The 23,166-nt window shown below is 36.2% G+C and overlaps 2 protein-coding genes across 6 annotated transcripts; both read right to left on the bottom strand.

Moving 5' to 3' along the window:
* Positions 1-1,580: 1,580 nt before the first annotated feature.
* Positions 1,581-10,316, bottom strand: LOC127868631 (autocrine proliferation repressor protein A-like). Of its 5 annotated transcripts, none has more exons than XM_052410537.1 (14): positions 9,938-10,307; positions 9,229-9,340; positions 8,892-9,003; positions 7,872-7,988; positions 7,621-7,713; positions 7,158-7,247; positions 6,879-7,008; positions 6,330-6,450; positions 5,965-6,052; positions 3,820-3,858; positions 3,564-3,652; positions 2,768-2,855; positions 2,127-2,192; positions 1,581-1,832 (listed from the first exon to the last, which is right to left on the bottom strand). In XM_052410537.1, exons 1-14 carry the CDS (start codon positions 10,128-10,130, stop codon positions 1,713-1,715), a joined length of 1,458 nt encoding a protein of 485 aa, XP_052266497.1. In that variant the 5' UTR covers positions 10,131-10,307; the 3' UTR covers positions 1,581-1,712. The 5 variants fall into 5 exon arrangements, 3 of the variants coding, with proteins under 3 accessions (XP_052266497.1, XP_052266498.1, XP_052266499.1); XR_008044208.1 differs by having other exon boundaries at positions 1,751-1,832; positions 2,768-2,851; positions 9,938-10,315; XR_008044209.1 differs by lacking the exon at positions 2,127-2,192 and having other exon boundaries at positions 2,768-2,851; positions 9,938-10,316.
* A 3,668-nt stretch (positions 10,317-13,984) lies between these two features.
* LOC127868630 (autocrine proliferation repressor protein A-like) lies at positions 13,985-21,448 on the bottom strand. The gene is made up of 14 exons (XM_052410536.1): positions 21,157-21,448; positions 20,556-20,667; positions 20,149-20,260; positions 19,832-19,946; positions 19,416-19,510; positions 19,147-19,236; positions 18,486-18,615; positions 17,397-17,517; positions 17,075-17,162; positions 16,629-16,667; positions 16,204-16,292; positions 14,523-14,616; positions 14,302-14,367; positions 13,985-14,201 (listed from the first exon to the last, which is right to left on the bottom strand). The coding sequence occupies exons 1-14, from the start codon at positions 21,341-21,343 to the stop codon at positions 14,082-14,084; spliced, it is 1,458 nt and encodes a 485-aa protein (XP_052266496.1). The 5' UTR covers positions 21,344-21,448; the 3' UTR covers positions 13,985-14,081.
* Positions 21,449-23,166: the final 1,718 nt, after the last annotated feature.

Genomic DNA, 23,166 nt, shown 5'->3' with positions numbered 1-23,166 from the left:
GGAAACATGAACGCGTCTTTGTAACACTGTTATACTGCGTTTTCAGCATGAAACAATTTTATCTATAATGAAAAGGCTTTAAAGATAAAACAGTTTTACACTCAACTCTTGACATTAATACAGTTTGTGCGTGCACCTTTTATTTTCAGAGGATTGCCAGCGCCAGAGCGTTTCTTCTTAAAGGCTACGTTCTCATATTTGGTAATTACTTCCATATGCCTGTATGTGTACTAGTATATTTTAGTTTTAAAAAAATATCGTTTTCCCCTATCCTGATATTGGTTTTGGCCAAACAATTTTAAATTGTTTTCGAAATTGAACATTTAACATGTAAAAGTATTAAGTTTTAAACAAGCCGACGTTCCAGCAGTGGAAGCGTGGCCTCGCTTTAATACATTCCATTCCAACCAGCAAGGTATCAGGGTCAGTTTGCGGCTAGAGATATTCAGCGATATAATTATGGTATGTTATTAATAGATTCTTAATGTATTTTCAACAATACCATGATAAATATTATTTTTGATTAATTTAACAAGAATTATTCCATCATATTGACTAATGTTTTAAGCATTATGAGTTCGATGATTCTCGATACTGTTAACAATCGAATCAAATAGCAATGCCCGACAAACCACTAAAACAGGTTTGTTCGAAGAACGCGCGTATAAATGTTAAAAATATGTACGGATACTTCGCGTGTGGCAGGTTGACTAATGTTTTAATTTCACTTCCATTCTTCTTTTGGTTTTCTGTTTTGTATCTTTAAGTTTATGACCAGCAATATGTAATAATGTAAAATAAGCCACGAAAACCCCGCTTAACATCCCGTACTGCGTGTGATGCAGCTAAGAACTGCACAGAAAAAGACATTCGATATCTTTGATCTCATTCATTGAACTCTTTACTTTTCACCAACTCCAACCACAATCAACGCAGTATATCTTTTTAAAAATATATTTCTTGTTTCCAATATTTCAATGACGAGTACTAGTTTTGATTATTAAGAATTACTCCACCATAGCGACCAATTTATTAAGCATGAGCGCGATTATTCACGATACTATAAACAATCGAAATAAAATAACTACCGGTATGTCCGAAAAGCCACTACAACATGTCTGTTCGAAGAGCGCGCTTATTAATATTTCAAATATGTACGGTTGATGCGTTTGTGGGCATTGACTCGTATATTTTCATTTTATTTCCATTCTTCTTGTGTATTTTTGTTCTATATCTATAGATATATGGTTAATAATATCTAATAATGCGAAATAAACCACGAAATCTGGCGCAACGTAATGGATTTGCATGTGATTCTGCTAAGAACTGTTCAGAAAAAGGCATTTGCTTTCTCATTGATATAACTCTTTATTTTTCATCAACAACAACCCCAAACAACGCCGTATATCTTTTTTAAAGATATTTCTTGTTTTCAATGCTGTAGAATGCTCGCATGTTATTGCGTGTGCGTTACTTTATGTAATAAGTATTGAGTGTGGCATTCATATATATTCTTTTCATTTTAGGACAGTGCGGCTTCTCCTAAAACATGTTCTTACTGACAAAACAAGTACACATAATGAAACTGTTGCCAATCGCATTCGTTCACATTTTAGAGATATATTCTATACAAGTGTAAGTTTTATTGTGAGCGATACTATAAACTCATGTTGAAGCGTGTTGTGAGATATACAAGTAACACCGCCTCGGTTCTACACGAGCGTCCCCCTGCACTCGGCGCCATGACAGTCCGGGAAGGGATACGTGTCCGGTATGATGAGAGTCTGGGTGGTGAATTCGAGCACCGAGTCGGCGAGACCAGCGAATGTCACCTTGAGTATAAAACAGTTCGTACACATACACTTTTGTTAGTGATAAACATGACATAATTCACAATTTATTTGATACTTTGAGCATTCATTAAAAAGCAAGCATTAAAACATGAAAGTTGAATTTGTTCGATTATAAAAGAAACATTTTATAAAAGGTTATGTAAAATCAAAATGCATGTAACAAAACTAGCATACTGTTTGAAAAAAACATTACGAACATTGTATTTTGATACAGTATGTACATTACCCCGTTATTATATGAAGGTTTAACATGGTCATGAAGAGGTACGGTACCTGTATAAAGAATGCAGTCCAGCCGACAGGAGGATTGAGTAGCTCCACCTCCCAGCTCAGAGCACTCTGTGATAAGCAATAAATATATAAATATAATTTTATATAAAAAAATCATAATAAATAATAATAATAAATCATAATAAAGGAATTACTTGATTTTTTTTAATCTGCAGTCAACAGAAAGTGGCATTGGTTATTAGTTTAATAGTGTATTCATACGCCCCGGATAGCATAATGACACGGCACTCAATTCAAAACACATCTACTTACCCAATATGTAAAACCAGGATAAACTTTCTTAATTCACTTCTGATATTTAGAACAAAATACAAAAAGTTGCATTTACACTACATATTTACTTAATAACTGTTATAGTTTATAAATTACCAATAAAGTATATTTAATAAGTTCTTAAAAATCAGACTGATAATTCTTGACAGAAAATTAGTGGCATGAATACTAGTAACGTGTGTATATCACACAACATCCAATGCAAACTTAAATGTCATCTATTATATAATACCACAATGTTTAAGTTCGCTCCACACCACACTTAAGCTCAGAGAACAAAGAAGAAGATTTGTAAGTGACTTAAGACTACCAAGTTTCACAATCTAATCATCATATAAAGCAGATCTTACGGTTTGATTGACGTCCGCTTTGTGCCATATTACTTGATTTAAAGCCGGTACATTGTCGTTATTTAGACGAAATAGACGAAAATCCTTTCTGAAACATTGCCATGTAAACATTCGATATCATTTATCACACTAAGAAGAAACTATTCAGGAAACAAAACTATAGTAAATACATTTTAAGAATTCATAAATGTGTGGAATTATATAGATACACTGCCTATGTCGTTTTCACGGTTATGTTTCTTTTAACTAATATACCATTCACATTAATGAACATACTATTGTCATATACGAACATGCTTTTACATTCGAAATGTATATACCTTATTAAACATATCAACTCTTATGGGTTAAGACGGATGGTGCTAGCGCATGGAATCTTTTTAACCCAATATAAAGTTTGATGATGTTCACTTACGAAGAATAGTATAAACTACTGTTTAATTGATATTTATGTTTTGAAGACGCGGTTGCATATTGAAGTATTTTACGTTATCATTCCCAAAGGAATATATTGTTTAAAAAAACGTGTAATAACAAAATAAGTAAGTGTTTAACTTCATAGGTACAATCCTCTGTACTCAGCCATTACATAGTATGATAGTGTGTGCATGAACTGTTTTAAGTTGCTATTCTGTTAAATAAAGGGATGCATGTCTCTGTCAACCTAAATATTTCATGCAAATACTGAAATATAATCGATTTCCGTTGTCTGCGTAACGTCGTGTGCATGAAAATATGATGGCCAAGATAGAGTAAAATGAAGTGTTTATATGTCTAAGTCGGACCATGTTTATACCGTTTTCCGTCTGTGGTGGTGGCATGGTAACAAACCACGGCGGCAGGCCGCTTTTCGGTTATAAGGCTGATTTTTCCGCCTGTGGACGTCTGAAAATCAATGGACTTTCTCATAAGTTGCATGATACATAAACGATATCGATGTTGAATTATATATAACGGAAAACGGAACTATACTGTAACAAAGATAAAATATTAAAATCATTAACATTCAGGGTCGATATTAATGAAACAAAAATCATAAGCTTATCACTCACCATCTGCAGTTTCCAGTTCATTTTGGGAAGCGGGATGTTCTGAAATAATCCGATAACCTGTTTATGAATTTTCGAGATTAACAATAAGATCCTCATCCCTAAATAAGGTAATGGGGTGACCCTCCCCGACCCAGCGGAGCACTACTTGGCGGCCTGTAGACACAGGAGCTAGGTGAGACAAATAAACAGTTGCGGAACAACTGGTGCTATTCCTACCCCAATGTGTGGACATAAAAGCTGGTAATATCTTTTCCAGTGTAATACTCCTGACGCACAACGAAAGAAACATCATACGCTACAATCTATAAGCCCCGGTATGGATTAATGGAACAAAACGATACATGTGCTTACAGAGAAGGTCTTTGACAATTAGGTAAGGGTTAGGTAACCCTGAAATATATGCCGTAGCGTAAACACCAAGATATCAGATTGCATAGTGGACTCTTACAAATCATGGTGTCAACATACATTGTCAAACAAAGTACTTGGATTTGAAGACAACAAGAATGATTCACGCCCTACCAAATCCCACCAGGCAGGTGAAGATCTGGGCCACGTGAATTAACGGAGTATACCCTCAGCTATTGGTGGTCTTGGAACTCGTTTTGGGGAGCCAGGGGACAAGAGAGAGTTGTTTATAGCTGAAAACTCGACACAACCAAACAAAACTATCAACATCATGCACTTGGAACAAAAAATTCCGAGTAAAACAAGTATTGCATGTAAACAGCCTCAACATGTCTGCTGCTTACATATAAAAAAAACAGCTGCATCCGAAAAGCCCTTCAAAATCAGAGGGTAAAATGTGTCTTGAAGCGATCTTCAAGTGAGTAAGAAGGGAGGAGTGATGACTCTCGTAAGAAACAACCTGAAAGGCCCCGAACAAAGAACTCCATTTGGGAGGTAGTGTAATTTTCGAAATCTCTAACAAGGATAACATACTAGAGCTTGTTAACTGCTACTGCCCTAACGGCAAAATGCAATCACTACACACCAGCATGGTCCCAGACAGTGGCTTTTTCATCGCTGCTGACTTCAATAGCCAGTCCCAGAGTTGGTGATATTACACCATTGACAAGACGAGAGCGTGGCAAGACGAGAAATGCCTGATATGAGTCAATGAACCCACCGACCAGTCCGAATTCTACAGAATGATCACGACAACTTGACCACAGCCATGGGGCTGAGGCCATGCACAGCCAAGACCTGGAAAGTACAAGACAGAGCTTGAGAGACAATACCTCAAAATTGAACATGGACAGAAACACCACATGACTGCGAGACTTACGAAATTCTTCAATGACCAAAGAAACAGGGATCAAAATATGACCCTAGAAAAAGAAGGGCGATCCTTGGCGCAAATGCTGTGGGTAAAGCATACGTTAAGAATATCAACGCCTCAGTCCCAATGGCTTTATCCGCATGTCAACCCTAAAGTCCACTCTAGATAATTTCATCCAATTCGGTTCCTTTGATTAAGAACAGAAACATCAAATTAACAATCAAAGAGCTTTATCATTATCCATGATCATCTATTCGAACTGAACAACCTGACATTGCATGCATATCCACCCAATTCGGATTCTGCCCTTTATGTGTCATAAGATACGGATCATTCGAGTTCGTGATCAATTGCGTTATTATTATTATTCAAAGGGCACACTGGAAAATCAACGGAGCTTAACGAACAAAAAATCATTAGTTCCAAACATTTCGCGCGAAAACGGGAAATACGATAGAAAAATAGCACATGAATTATCAAACTGCACTTACTTTCTGAAAAACTATTTGGCCAATACGCCCTTTCAAACATGCAAATGTTCACCATATAGTATTGCTCTTTATCAACTTTCAGCATATTATGATTATGATTTGATATGAACAGTGATAACATTCATAAATAAGAGACAGTAATTTCCTAACAAAGTAATACAAGCGAAACGATCATGTTGAAGAGAGACTTATGAAACACTCATCAAATGGATACTAAACTGAACAATGTAAACATAAAACAAGAGGTAAAGATTTCACAAATTGTCTGGGTTTTGATTTCTTATTCTTGACATGTTTTAATGCAGAGTGTAATATCGAAAGTGTTGAATTTCCTTCGGTACAACAAAATCAATCATGCAATATGAAAGCTACCTTCATAATGGAAATGTAGAAAGATCTGATTCCCAACGCCGTGTTGTTCTCAAACGGGTTCAGAGTGTGGTCCATATTGGGTGCCATCCTGATATCAGTAAAATCGAACATATGGTTCAGCACTTGAACCACACAAAACACACATGGATTATATATGCAAAATATACACAGATAACCTAATGCATTTGGTAAGGTATCGATCTTAAGTATTGCTTTAAGACGCTCGATAATTGTTTCTTTTTCCGCCCTGATTTTGTATTTTATTTAAGTTTCCATGGTTAAACAAGATGCAACAATAAAATACTTACTTATCAGTAAGATATCTTATTATACCGCATGTTTTAATAACTACTGAAGTATTTTACCTAAAGTATATCTCCCCTTTCAGATCATCGAAGTAGAATCTGGAATCATCTGGCATGAACAACTCATCATTCCCAGCCAATATAATGTACTTAGGCTTGTCCCCATAGCGATGTGTATATGCTGTTATACGCATTGAAAAGCACAACGGTCATAAATAGGAGACGCTCTCTGGGAAAACTTGGTATAAAGTTTCGTCCAAGATAGGCCTGTGAGGTCCGCACAGGCTAATCAGACACGACACTTTCCGTATAGACTAAATTCGTTTAGAAGAGACTTAACGAAAAAACTATATAGAACGGAAAGTGTCGTCCCTGATTAGCTTCTGCGAATTTCATCGGTTTATCTGGGACGATACTTTACGCACATGCATTAGCCCAGTTTCATTAAACGCGGCATATATGAATTTAAACAGTTTGATGGTATATATATCAATATGTTGTTAAATACTGTATTTAAACAAATACTGTATTTAAACAACATATGTTATAACACATAATTTTTTTGTAAAAATGCATAAAAGCACATACGAAATTCCTGCCAATACTCACATAGTGGATCCACAATCGTTGCCATTTGCTTCAGGTACGGGCTGTCGAGGTATTGTGTGAAATTGACCTCGTAATAATCGTTGAACGCAAAAGACCAGCCGCCTAGTGAGCGATAGTAGTGGCGCAAATTCTACGACGGATGTGATACAAACATTTATCAGATATTTACTTTCAAATTTCAGTTTATTCCAATATACAGGATGTAACTGATAAATTGCTGAAATAGGCCGACGATGCATGTCTGACCAGACTTCATTGAAAGACATAAAGTGTTTATACCTCTTGCATGTTAAGAAGGTCCATAACAATGGGAACTATGGCAACAACTCTCTTGTCAACAGCTCCAACCATCCACGATATCCCTCCTCGCTGAAACATAAGTGACCCAATCTTAAATTTTAACATGTAACACTGTCACAGATTTTGCTAAAAACTGATATACCCATGTTTGGCTTATTTTATGGTAACATTTCATTTTAAAAATATGTTTCCTCCGTTAACGCGTTTAGTAGAGATTTTCATTCGACTCTCGGACTACCATACAATACATCACATTTACATTAAATATAAATATTAAACACACGTAAAAATGGTATTTTCTTAATTCTGTTGATGCTATACGTGGTTCAATTTAACTATTTAACATAAGCAAAAAGGATTATTTGACTTTTAGTGGAAGCTTGATGTAAAATAATCAGGTTTTATCAATCAAAAGCTTTTTGACAATGCCTATAAGTAAAACCTTTGATTTTCCAGCCACTACGAAACGATCAGTTTTTTCTCCAATCTTCGATTTTGTGAGATCACTAATAGTGTCCAGGGCTCGAACACTGGCCTTCAAATGATTCAATGAAACCAAAATACCAATTATTCAATCATACTGCACGTCTAATATTGCATGTTGTATTCTTAAAACAGTAATGAAATACAAAAAAAGGCAGCGAGTCTAATCACACAATAACAGTATACGTAGAGTATTTTATTACGTGTAACCTTAGTCATTGGCATGGTCAGAAGTATTTCCGGGTCGACTCCTTTCTGTTCCACGAATGTCTTCCAGGTCCACGCAACAATGGCATCTCCCCATCGCTCCTTTTGTGCTGGATCATTCTACAAAGTGTTTCACGAAACGGTTGTCATCCATTTCTAAAAGTAATTGCTTAGCACTCATTAAATGATCATGCGAAACGATTTGTAACGTAGATTTATCTCGACGTATCTGTATGAAGTGTCATTTTTAAGATTAAATACATTACAATCAAAGACAGTGTGTCATGCCAATGTGTACACAATATGTCATCCTACAAAGTGTACATGTACAGAAAAAGCAGGTAAGAGAGGTTTATAAGTACCGGTATGCATTAATTGTGAAACATTTAAACATGAATCTAATAAGGATAATGATGTGCATGCGTTTTTAGAACCTATACCGACTATTATAACATCCAATACTCCTTTAATAATGACGAATTGTTCTTATAATATTATCTATTTCGAAAACCAATATCATTTGAACAGTTATGGAATCCGTTAGAAATCTGTGTATGTATGGCACTTGGGTAGATCTTATAACCGTTATACAAGAGAAGAGGTACAAAATACAAATAAAAACTATCGGGATTGTGGTGACCTCATACTTCATTATTCATTCTTCATACATCCGCTTCAACATTCGCACTTAATTTGATTATTCACACTTTCACCTTCATACTTCATAAGTTTGAATTCATACTAGAAGATTCAAGCCAAAATTTTGCGAAGTGTCTGCGTGACCGAATGATACAGAGGTATCCACAGGGAAATGTTAACATGAGCGATTACTTCAATGCATTGTATTGTAAATTTAATGTATTAAATAAGTGAAGGAAACCCGTATAACAATTATTTGTATTGTACTTTTATTATTTAGTAAAAATGAAATGATTACATTTAAAGGTTTATGCTTTTCATTTTTAAAGAAACTTTTAAGCATCAATGGTCCAAATATGTTAATGTTGTCGACAATAACCTTACTTTAAAGACGATCGGTGTGTTTGGCACTAGTGTTAGACATGCGCCGATTGAACCAGTTGCAGTTGCCATGTGCGTTGTACCTTGGACACACGGGTCTGTGAGCGACGGGGGACTGAAGGGTTTGAATTCTACATGTACTGACTCAGTTCATCGGATCATATGTTTTACAGGAAGTATTAAAGTAAATCAATTTGGGATTTCTATAATTGTGATTAATAACGAAATTGAAGAGTGTTTGCAAAAAAAATGTGTTTATGCGCGTGAAGAAAACTATTCCTGGTATGTGTTAACGATAATACTGTTATGCGAAAAATGTAAAATTTACAGAAACTACAACTTATCATTATTAGATCCCCCGGTGATGTAGAGAAATCCTGCCCCTTTGATGAGGATCTTATCCGGGACTGTGACAGAGAGGTAGTGCCACCACACTGGCTGGCTCTGAAAGTCTGTTATTTGAGAATACAGACAGTTTTGAAGCGCGTCCATCATTTATAGGCCATATGCGAGAATCAGGGAACTTTAAATATAATTAAAATACTACTAATATAAGTATTGCTAGCCTCATTCTTCTTCTTCTTCTCCTTATTATTATTATTATTATTTATTTATTCATTTTTATTATTTATTTATTTATTTTTAAGTAGTAGTAGCATTAGTAGAAGTAGAAGTAGTAGTACTAATAGTAGTAGTAGTAGTAGCAGCAGTAGTAGTAGTAGTGGGGCAACGAAATTGAGCCTTTGTGTTTTTATTTAAATGACTAACAAAATCGAATACATTAAATATTGCATAACACTTAAAATAAACATAAAAATCAAAATAAACAATACATTATCATCTCATTTCGCGTTTTTGCTACAATAATAAAATTTTAAATAGAGCTAAGTTTATACAATTTCCGTTTGACAATAGGTATGGTAAATTATTATTATTATAATTATTATAATTATTATTATTATTATTATTATTATTATTATTATTATTATTGGTATTATTGCTTGCATATTTTGTTTTGTTGTTATATCGATATATCAGTGGATTCCTACCTGGTTTCCATTTCTGTGACGTCAAGTTTAGAATGTAGAGCGTGTAACCCTCCATTTGGTACATTTTTATGACGTCATATTTGTAAGCTGGGTCTTTCCTATACACGTAGTCGTCAAGGGGCGTGGCCAAAATCTCAGACGCAAGAAATGCCACAACACGTATAATGAAGATGTTCCACAATGCATGAAGCATTGTTGTCGGGTAAAGGCGAAGTGAATTTCAGTAAAATCTTCCAGTGTTACCCATACATCAGCAAGTGGCATTTAGACCGAGCATCCGCTCGCCGTTAACAATAACGTGTTTTGTTGATGGATTTTATATGTTGCAAAAAATATGAAAAACAGGAAATATAATGAATAAAAACAATCTACTTTCAATTTATTATCTACCGTTGAAATGCGAAAGTAAAGTATTTGTGTAAACGGCATTTTGATTAAACTACTGGAAAAATATAGCTAATCGTCTATCTTCCGTTGAAATGCGGTAGTAAATTAGTTATCTAACCGGCACACCGATAACAAACAGATGTTGCTAAAATTGCGTGGAATTTATTACAATATTATATTGTAAATATCAAACTCATATACGAAACTTTTTGTTAGCCGGATTTTATCTTTTCTGTAGATGTTGCTATGAATAAATGAGCCGCGTTCTGAGAAAACTGGGCAAAATGCATGTGCGGAAAGTGTTTCTTCCCTGATTAGCCTGTGCGGACTGCACAAGCTAATGTTGGACTTCACTTGACGCACAAGCATTATGCCCAGTTTATTCAGAACGCGACTACAACTGTAGGTTCGGAAATCCCAATAATTGATATCTAGTCAAACCAGCCACAAGGTTAACCGTCCTAAAAGTGATAAGTCACACACAAGTGAAACCGGAAACCTTCAAAATGTGATTCATGCACTTTATGTTCTTATTCAGTGCATTTATTCTGCCCTTTGTTGCTAATTTAATAAAATGAAAAGATTTCAGTGACAGTGTTTTATGTTCGGCTGCATTAGTTTCAGTTTCCTTTTGACTATTTTGCATGCCCACATTTTGTTCATCATACATTTAGAAAATGAAGTGATTATCGAGTTTCTTTTAACGGTTTGAGCAGCGTGACATTGCCTTATGTGGAATAATGGCGTGATAATTTATCGGCGTCTGCGTAACGATTTGGTTAACCCATTTATGCCTAGTAGACTCTCCCATCCTTGTAAATTGGATCAATTAATTTCCAAAATTAGGGATGTCTAGTATATTTATTTCTATATTTAGAATATTTCTTACAGAAATTTCTTTAGGCAAACAGCGCAGACCCTGATGAGACGCCGCATCATGGGGCGTCTCATTTGGGTATACGCTGTTTGCCAAGGCCTTTTTCTAGTCGCTCGGCATAAATGGGTTAAGGTAAACGTTAACATTCCCATATAACTGGGTACACTACAGGTATTAAATTGAAACTTCATACATGTAGTTTAGGCTATTGTGTGAGGCTACTGACTAAGTTTTATCAATCTGACCTGAAATTTATTAGAATACAACCCCCCCCCCCCCCCCCATTTGTACTAATTCTGGTTAACACTGTGTGCAACTATTCAATATATGTATATCTACTACAGATTTTGAAATAAAACTACCTATGTGGGTATATACGATCTTGTCAAATATTTATTTATTAATATAAAATGTGTAAAAACTTATTATACATATATTTCAATATAAACTAAAATAAAAGTTAAGAAGAACATGTGTCGAAAAATGCTAAATAAGCCAGATATTTAATTCTGAAATCGAAAAAGGCTGTACAGCCGAATTCGCCAGCATGTATATCATGCATGTACGATGTGAATCTAAATTTAGTTTAACGGTTCATTTGTAATTCCTGCAGCGATATCGATACGACACACGAACACTTACTAAAAAGACGAATGCATCGGTTATTGTAGGAAAATAATTACGAATTATCTTCGTCACAATCGGCTCGGGGTGCTAATTTGTATTTGCTGTATTTTATGAAATTCGTCTTAAATGTATCATTTTTCTTGCATATTGTGTGTTATTATAACATATTTGTATCAATATTTTACAATTCAGCACATATAAAAATCGTATATACCCGCTGTAAGGGTCTTTATTAATCAGTAACTGATCAAGCTCTCGGACCGTTATTGCTGCGTCAAACCGATATGACCTCCCGCTACTTGTTCCTGGTGAATAACCAATAATTAATTGTAGGCAGGATCCTCCCTATGCACGTAGCCATCATGTGACGAACACCAGGCAAGAGGATAAGGTACATGTAACAACAATTAACGCAAAGCTTCATCACATCGGTACTCACATCGAAAATACATTAAGCATGTAATATTTTTATTTACTAGAGCGTGGAGTAAGCATATCGTAATACTCGTTGTAAGCTGTAACTCTAATAGATATAATGACGTAATGATGGTTGAATTCCCAGTACAATAACCTTTTTCGACAATAATCTAAATGGCTGGAAAACCAATTTGATTAACTTAAATAAATAATCTTATAAAAGGAAAGTACATTTTAGATGATTATTAACTGACCGTTATGCCAGCTTCCGAAAATGACTGAAATCATATGGCACCCTGTCGACTATTGCCGAAGACTAATGAGTCACTGGTTAATAATTTTGCATTATATCACGATTTCTAACAACACATTGTGCACAGCATTTTCGACAAACTGAGTTGTCTTTTTGTTAAAATCCCCGTACAACCATTTTTGGATCACCTAAAAGGGTTTCTAGCAAAATATATCAGCTATACTCCAGGCAGGATAATTGTTGTGTTATATGGCAAGAAAACAAATCATTTCTACAAAGCAATGCAGCTTTTTTGTAGTTTACCAACACTTAATGGCATCTGTTCTGCTCCACATACAGAACCTTCCACAATGTTTTAATTATGTCAAGCTTGACACTAGGAAATATGTCCTACTCTTAAACAGTTGTTATAATGAATTTAAAACGTTATAGCATATGATCAGGTGGACATTAACGTTTAATGTTCATTAATTGTGACGGATCTGAGCATAATGGGCAAATAAGTTTTTTCTGCTACGTTCTGGTATACATGGAAAAGGACTTTGAGACCATAGGGCAAGTAGTTTGTGGTTGTAGGGTCTTTATGAAGCCTTTATTGTTACATGTTTCTGAAATTCGTTTAGAAAAAGATAACTAATTTGTTAAAAATAGTTTAAAAAAATATAAATAACCAGTTATTCCATCTTGATTTCTGTTAAGTATTGATGCACATTAGAGAAGACCACGTTTTGTTAATCAGTGTTTGTTGTACTATACACTTTTAGCACGTTGAGAGCAATACTAGGCCTCTGGTACTATCTATAGTAGCAGACAAGCAATTGTTTTGAAAAAAAGTCAAATATTTCCTTTTAATTTGCTTGCTTTATGACTGGTAGAATTTTGGAATGGTACATTACACAAATTTTATCAAGATTATGATAATTTATACCATTCTTATTGTTGATTTTAATTCTATAAATATGTTGTTGCATATGAAAACAAAGTGTATGCGCGCATACTAGTGTCGGATTAAACACCGTATAAAATAATGTATTTCCATGACTTATCGAAAAAGGTGGTTATTGAAAAACGTTAGTGGGGAATACACGTATGTTATATTATATTCATATCGATCAGTCACAGAGTATGGTCAATGAAAGTGAAATTTCATATAAAAGTGCTCTATAACTTCAGTCTCTAAATACAGATTTAAAAAAATCACCAGAACGCAGGATTTTACGTTTCATTTTCAAAATTTTCTAGTGGGAGGACCTCAATTGTAGGAGTGGGACACCTACCCCCTTCGCCACTTCGTTGCTTAATAATCGTTGATGGGAAAACTCGCACCCCCCTTTTCCAAACCCTGGCTACGGGCCTGCTCTGTATTGTAGATATGGGTTATCACGACTTGTACGTTGTGTTGGCTTGACATGTGTTGGTACTGAGCGAACTCTCAACATTATTAAAGTAGTTTGTACCGTGTATATTCAAATAAACGTACACTTAATTATACAATAACGATTGTATTTCAATTGCATATGTATACATGTATGTCACAAATCAAACATGGTTATTGTTTTAATCCTTGGACGGAAAGCTTGAGTCTACACGAGCGTCCCCCTGCACTCGGCGCCATGACAGTCCGGGAAGGGGTACGTGTCCGGTATGATGAGAGTCTGAGTGGTGAACTCGAGCACCGAGTCGGCGAGGCCAGCAAACGTCACCTGCGCACGTGGAAACAATGTTTATCAATATGAATGACACATTCACAATTGTTTTTCTAGTATTTCAAATAATCATAAAATGTGTTTCTGTCGACATTACCTGTATAAAGAATGCAGTCCATCCAACCTTGGGGTTTAGAAACTCCACCTCCCAGCTCAGAGCGCTCTATAATAAGAAAGTTTGTACTAATTTTAAACACGAATACTCCTAAGAAGTGTGCTGCGGGTTACCAATCGTGTTCTGTCGTTCAGTTTGTATTAGTATCATACAACCGTACAATAAATACGTATGAAACCATGGTAAACCCTTGTTCAACTCACGGTGGGTGTTGCATATGACTTGTGCCACAGTACAGGGTGAAGCTTGGGCTTAGTCGGGTCACCCGGGGTCCCTCGAAGTAACCGGAAATCTTTTCTGAAAAAAAAAACACTTTTAATAAGCTATTGTATTATATACGTCACAACGACCGGCATGCGTATATTTATGCTTTCTTCAAAACTTCACATATTTTGGAACTGGAAAGGTAGGACATACTTTTATAGGAGTGGAATTCCTGCAACATCAAGCTTTTTCATTTAATACAGACGGAAGCATAATTAAGGTCTTATAGTTATACGACAGTTAAGAAGTCCCTGTTTAAACACAAACGTTAATCAAATGCATTTTTATTGTTTAATTATTGTTGTTTTTCTTTTCATTAAGAAGTACTACCTGTATTAACACACGAGATATTTTTAATTCCTCTAATAATACATCTATGCGTTCACCATTTGTTTACGAACTATTAATGACGTATTTTATGATAAGAACAAACGCATTCACCCTCATTTTTTAAGTTAACACTTTGGCCACTTATAACAAATCCTCTTCGTTGCAAAACATCGTTGTAGTTGAGCCACTTCGAGTAAAAATGGGCATTTGGACATTTCTGAACAGTGTAGCTACATATGTCTCTGCATCCGTATTCTCGTCTGCTATTGAAGTGTGTGTTTGTATCAGAGTTTATTTACAGGTCCTACTGGCCTCTTCACGAGGTCTTTGTAGCCCGACCTATTCTGCTATTGAAAGCACGAAGCGGTGCTTAAATAGAAAGTGAAAAAAAGTATGGCGTACCATTTGGGTCGAAAGTCAACAAGTACTACTAGGTAAAAAGAGAAATGTACGTCGACGTACAATATGTACGTCGATGTACATTTTTTGTTCTTCGACGTTCAAAATTGTACTTCGACGTACAGTTTTTACCGACCCTTGAGTGTTAGCCAATAAGAAGACGCATTACATCTGTTGCTTTTAGAGATATTTGACATTGAACATTATTATTATTATTTATACCAAATTATGCGACTATCGACCGCTAACTTATAGATATTGTGCGTATTTATTGAACATTATTATTATTATATATACCAAATTATGCGACTTTCGACCGCTAACTCATAGATATTGTACGTATTTATTGACCTGGCGTGGCGGAATTAACTTCTGACTTATTCAAATAATGGTTATCACAAAATACGACCAAACCAGGGAGCTTATTATGCATTTTTAATCCCGTGATCGTTTGGTAACTGTTTGGTTACCGTTGGGAATTCCCTAAACAGTAATGCGCTGGACCGTGATACTCCGCCCCGCATGGTCAATAAATACTCACAATATGCTTTATAATTTTAATTTTAAAAAAGGTAACATTGAATCTTCTTCAAATTGGTATATAATCTATTTCAATGCATTAAATTCTTCAAACTTCTTTTTTTCAATCTTCATTTTTTTATTTATTCGGTCCTCAATTAAAAAAGAGATTTTAAACATTTATAATGAATAAATCTGAAGGAAAAGCGGCACAAGAGACGAGTGTTTTGATTGGCTGTTCAGAAAATGTGTACGTCGAAGTACAAACATGTACGTTGAAAAGCCGCGAGAATGTAGAATGCGCATGCTGGTCTGGAGCTACGCTATGGCATAATACCCATGCTCGCACGACGCAGCCTACATAATGGTTACCGTGTGTCATCCAAGGTGGTCGCGTGGTAACACTCCACAGATAGAGGCTGAACATCCGTGGTCACGCTGATCTTGCCGCCAATGGCTGTCTAAAAGAAGGGGAATGTCGCACAATTCTGTTATACAACCGGTCCATGTATAACACTTTGGGATGGTTAGGGATATCAATTAGTATTTCAAGGACTGAAACTTGGAAGGAACTAACTATTACTGGTGGTAAGATATAGCAGTAAGAACATTATGTGTTGTTTTCTATGTTATTACCACTGGTCGGATAGGATGTTTAATATATTTAAAATTCTTAACTTCACTTACTGATGCGCTTGATTGAACGAATGTATGTCCTTAATGTTCTTGGCATCAATGCAATTTTATTTCTAGTCGTAGAAGTGTCCAATTATTTAATACACGATCGGGTTACTTACGGTATTCAATATCCAGTCTACTTTTGGTAATGGTTTATTCTGAAACAAGCACACATATTAATATACATGATTAAAAATATGATAATGAGGAAAAAACACAAAAACACAATTGAAAGAAGTACAATTTTTTAATGTGTAAAACTTCCATTTGGGGCGCGCTCTGATAAAACATGGCTTAATGCATGTGCAAAAAGTATCGTCCCAGATAACACTGTGCGGTTCGCACACGCTAATCAGGGACGACGCTTTCCGTTTTAATGGAGTCTTTCGTTTAAAAAACGTATCTGTACAGTGAAAATGTAATTTAGGTGGAAAGTATCTTCCCTGATAATTTTTGGCGGACTGCATAGGCTAATCTGGAACGATACTTTTCGCACAAGTATGAGGCGTATTTTCCCTAAACGAGGCTTATTTTAAGTTTTTAACGTTTAATTACCAGAACTCACGTTCATGACAGATAGGAAGAAGGCCCGAATCCCAAACATCACACTGGTTTCATGACCCACAAGACCGTGTTCTGCATTCGGTATCATTCTGCATAAATACCACTGAACATCAAAACCGTATAAATCTGTTTTCGGACCGATTCCAACATAAAAATTCAATTACAAAATTTAAATAAAATGTAATTAACAGTTATTTAAAAAGAAGAACATTAAAGGAAATTATAAAGGCGATAGTCAAAAACAGCTAAATATAAATAAGCACTCTTAAAGATGGCTTCAATGCCATGCATGGGCTCATAGGAGTGATGCAACGCAGTTAAACCTGAGATATTTCTCTCCCTTGAGCACATCAAAGTAAAACTTGGAGTCATCCACCATGAAGAACTCGTCTCCTCCCGTGCTTGTTATGTACTTTGGCATATTCGCATAACGCTCGTTGTACGCTGGAAATATAAGGACACACTTTCGTTGAAGCTTTATGTACGGAATACCGTTAGATCCATCGCGGTTACACATTAAAAGTTGAGGGCGACAATGCGATAGTGCGATAGTACGATGGCGACAATGCGATAGTACAATAACGACAATGCGATAGTACGATGGCGACAATGCGATAGTACGATGGCGACAATGCGACAACGCGATAGTACGATGACGACAATGCAACAATGCGATGGCGACAGTGCGATAGTACGATGGCGACAATGCGATATTCATATCGTACTGTCGCCATCGTATCATCGCATTGTCGCCATCGTACTATCGCGTATTCTTACTGTCGTCATCGTATTACCGCATTGTCGCATCGTGCTATGGCACTGAGGACATCGTATTGTCGCACTGTCGTCATCATATCATCGCATTGTCGGTCGCCATCGTACTATCGCATTGTCGCCATCGTACTGTCGCACTGTCGCCATCGTATTGTCGCACTGTCGTCATCGTATTATCGCACTATCGCATTGTTGCATTGTCGCCATCGTTCTATTGCAGTGTCGCCATCGTATTGTCGCACTGTCATCACCGTATTATCGCATTGTCGCCATCGTACTATCGCGTTATCGTACTGTCGTCATCGTATTATCGCATTGTCGCCATCGTACTATCGCAATGTCGCCATCGTATTGTCGCACTGTCGTCATCGTACTATCGTATTGTCGCCCTCTCGATTTTAATGTATAACCACGATTGCCTTAACGGTATTCCGTATATATGAATACTGCAGACTTGTGGACTGCTGACAATAATTGCAAAAAGAGACAAGCATGAATCATATCTAAGCTTGATAACTTTATATTCAAATGTGTTTTAATGGACGTTTTGGTTGGCACTAAAACATTAGCTTCACTTCAACACGGCTAATGTTTTTAATGCAACTGACTGTCGGATAGACACTTCAAACTTAACGTACACAGTGGATCAATGATTCCGGTCAGATCTTTGACATATGGACTGTCGACATTTGCCGTAAAGTTGACATCATAAAAGTCGTGAAAGGCGAAGGTCCAACCACCTAAGGATCGATAAAAGTGGTGCATGTTCTGTAAAAAAAACTTGTCAAAGTCAATTAGCTATTTGGTGGCTATGGTTAAAAATGCACTGTTATTATGTTGTTATTGTGCACATAACGTCTATTCGTAAGCAAGATTCCTCATATATGCAAGCGATACGGTATACTCTAATAAATATATATATATATATATTAATATACTTAAATGAAATATTTTTTAATGAAATCCCCATATATGAATTGTCAGAACATATATACACATATATATGAGCCTCGCTCTGGGGAAGCAGGGTTTAATGCATGCGCTTAAAGTATCGTCCCAGATTATTCTGTGAAGTCCACACTGGCTAATCAGGGACGACACTTTGGGCTTTAATGGTTTCGTTCGTTTCAAGAAAGTCTCATAAAAGCGAATTTAGGCAGAAAGTTTCTTCGCTAATCAGCCTGTGCGTAATGCACAAGCTACTAGTCATCTAGGACGACACTTAACATATGTGCATTTAAGTTTTAACCCTGTTTTCCAAGAGCGATGCCTATATGCACGTGATATGCTTCCACTTACCTCCTGCATGTTCAGAAGGTCCATAACGATTGGTGCTATGGCAACAACCCGCTTGTCGACTGCACCAACTAACCACGTTGTCCAGCCTCGCTATTTTGCGGTAAATTAGTTCGTGTTACCATTACATGAAGCAAACACGTGAAGCACGAACTGCCATTTATGACTTTTTATATTTTTTTAAGTATGACACAAATTAACTGTATCAGATGCCACACGGTTACTTCAATGGAATCAAATATGTACAAGAATGCGCAAAGAGATATTATTACTTTTGAAGCTCCGGCCACCAGAAACCGATCTGTGACGAACCCGTGTTGTTTCTTCGTGAAGTCATCGATAGTATCCATTGCCCGAACACCCGCCTGCAAACGATGTAGTGCAACGCTGCTTATTGCTTGATAGACTATCGTCACCAGGGAGGAAACTGACATTAGCATTTATTTATCACCGACCGATTGCTTAATCATTAACTCTAACTAAACAGGCCAAACCGAACGGAAATGCACACAAAAAACTGTGTCACCGCATTGGATTGATAAATGAGACAAGCCTCAAACATGGTGCCAAACCAATGCCACTCTGAATTGTAAAATGGATGTTAATACCGCTACACATTTCACTCGTTCAATCACAGCGATCATGTTTCATAACGATATACTTAGCATGCTATGAAAAAAACCTATCTTGGTCATCGGTAGTTCTACAAGTATTTCTGGATCCGCCCCCTGATTTTCCAAGAAGGTCTTCCAGCCCCATGCGATGATTTCTTCCTCCGTACGCTGTTTCCGGTCTGGGTCCTCCTGGAACCGGAAGTAAATGGCATGATTGTAAACAAAACACTAAAATCAATTCTAAAATGGTTTGTCAAGTAAATTTGCAACTGAACTAAAACTATGACACGGTATATTTAGCTTTGATTCTATGAAAATATTTTCAACGATAATTGAGTGCTGTTCGTTGAAAAAAAACTAGTATCATAATCATTTGTTTTAAAATACAAACCTTGAACGTGATTGGCTCGTTAGGGATCTGTTTAAGACACGCCCCAATGGCTCCAGTTGTGGCCGCAATGACAGTGGTCAGTCGAACAAAATTGTCTGTCGGCTTGGGTGGACTATACACGTTTAAATGGATCAATTTTATCTTGTTTGTATAGAATAATGATTGTAAAAAGAACATAATAGAAACATAGGTCCCGGTTGTGGCCGCAACGACAGTGGTCAGTCGAACACAATTATCTGTCGGCTTGGTCTACTAGACAAGTTAAATGGATAGATTGTATTATTTATGGATAGAATAATCATTTTTAAAGGACATACAGTAATAGAAACATAAAAGCGGAGAATGAAAACAAGTGAGTGCAAAAGACCGCGATAACAAGATAACCCTTCCTCCTTGTTAAACCGTACCTATCGCGGTTAGTTCCGCCATCGATTAACAAAAAGCAGGCCCCTTTGATGAGGATCTTATCCGGGACTATGACAGAAAGGTAGTGCCACCATACCGGTTGACTCTGAAGATCTGAAACGCAGGTATGCTTTGTAGCCCCACACTTTTATGGTATCATATAACAGACATATATAACCACTGAAGACATGACCCCTCCTATGTACCAATTATCAACTCTTTATTGGATGGCAGCTCTTATCCAAACCATGACAGATACACAAAAAACGTTCGCACCAAATAAAAAACGCTACTTTGCACTTAAGCATTATTTTGGAATTCGAATATGAATTTCGTTTCGAATAAGCGGCATTTTTTTCGAATTGATTAACCGTTCATATCGCTTTTTAGTTTGTAAAACTCAACTAAGTCCATAAATAACAGTCGCACAAATAAACACGGTATTATAATTGTATTCCAACTGAACATGTGAAAATATATTATGTATACGACGTCTTTGATTATTTACAAATGTAAACTTCCGCTGGAACAGAAGAACGAAACACAACAACAATATGAGTACATGTAGCGTCCACAATTTACAAATAATATTTTAAACCGTACCAGGTATCCATGATTGTGACGTCATGTTGATGTTGTATAGAGTGTACCCCTCCCCCTGGAACGTCTCCAGCGTCTCATACGAGTACGTTGGGTCGAGATTGTTCACGTAATCGTCTAGGGGCGTGGCCCAAACTCCGTGGAGCATGCACGACATGAGCAACGATGCAAGAATATATACAACCATCATGGTGATTCTTTCACGGTAAGCAGCAAGATGTTAGATTGGGTAAATGGGGTTAGTGTATCCATTGTCAGAAGAAACCAGTTCATTCAGATTTCATCTATCGTCATTGACATATGGTATAGATAAATGTTATCAGCTGACAAAAAGTCGGATATCAAAGTGAAGATTGTTCTGTTTGTATTGACTCGATAGTTTTATTGATATGTACCCGTATTAACATTTTATTGAAATAACCGTCTGCTGAATCACATTTGCTTTGAACCTGCAGCGTTTCTTCTATTGTCGGAGTTGTTGTTAATATGAATCGTGATATTTTAGCCTATTTATGGGAAAACGGGGTGTAATGTATGTGCGTTATAATAAAGTAGTGCAAAAATATAGTAATGAAGCCACATACATTCAATAAATTTTATTTTACAATGAGGGGTATACGCTTTACAGCGCGACGTTATCTGCAACAGCAACATATCTTTCAGTTACGGTCACATAGTTGTGAGAAGTCCATGGTTTTCATTTATGTCATTCACACAACTAAGTAGGACATTGGGGAGAGATAACTTACTCTTTGCAACGGTTCGATACTTCCAAGGAACGAGTTAGTAACTCGAGAGAACAACATAATCAATCAAAAAAATATATATTGTTAAGCGAAAGATCAAAAACGACTGACAAAAATGAGGCAAACAAAATCGTATTTATATAAATCGTATAATTTCCTGTTTTAAATGCTTTTCAAAATGTGTGTATTGTGATTGGTTGATTGCCATGAGATAGTTACTTTGTTTTAAGAAAAGTAGTACCCGAGCCGACAATGACCAATCGAGCGTTACTTAAGCTCGATTGGTCATTGTCGGCTCGGGTACTACTTACATGTACCCCGGGTACTCTTAAGTATATTTACATGTACCTCGGGTACGATAAATATATCTTAACGTACCCGGTCGATATTAGACTGTACCCAAGTTGTATTCCCGCGCAAAATTCGATGTCGTAAAACGCGCTACCGATTACCGTAAAACGATATTGTTTATATTAAACAGACTTCTCTTTTTAAAAAAACTGCATCAACATGCTTTTTGAGTAAAAGTTTCGATAATGTAGAGGCCATTTAACAGAAAATTGACATTAATGTGAAGATAATTAATTAAAAAAAAACAACAGACAACGACCGATTTAGCGTTAAAATTACCGGGTGTTTTAGTATATTTACCGTATCCGGGGTACATGTACGTATACTAAAGAGTACCCGGGGTACATGTAAGTAGTACCCGATCCGACAATGACAAATCGTGCGTTAACTAGTCGTTCCCACGAGTAAGGTATGTCGCTACCATAAATACGCTAAGTCGTTCCCTCAACTTAGTAACCCTTAGAAAATAACAAATAGGTAAACTGTTGATATGTGTTTGTTGTGTTGGTTTTGTATAAAATACGGTAAACTTTTCAATAATAGCGCTATGATTGTGTGTTGTTTTTTTTTGCTTTTTATTTTTATTCACTTTTTACTGACTACAGGGTGTATCAAGTGCAATAATGTTTATTTCAGTTTCTATTAATTACTATGGTTAAACACCAGCAATAAATTTAATAAAATAAAAAAGCAGAATCATCGCGTCAACGTGTGTCCTTATCAGCGAGTAAAATGTTCGCTGTCCCAATATTCAAATGTTACATACGCCCCTGTTTAATATAATGAATATGTAACAAAAGAACAAGCAAAGTCTTCGAAATTATGCATACTTGTAAACTAAGTATATGTGGATTTTATAATAGAGCACGCAATGGTATTTATTTAAAATGAAAATATAAAATACATATTTAACATA

Source organism: Dreissena polymorpha, chromosome 2 (genome assembly GCF_020536995.1).
Source record: "Dreissena polymorpha isolate Duluth1 chromosome 2, UMN_Dpol_1.0, whole genome shotgun sequence".
Lineage (NCBI taxonomy): Eukaryota > Metazoa > Mollusca > Bivalvia > Myida > Dreissenidae > Dreissena > Dreissena polymorpha.
The sequence above is the reverse complement of the archived record's forward strand: the minus strand, read 5'-3'. Positions and strand labels throughout refer to the sequence as shown.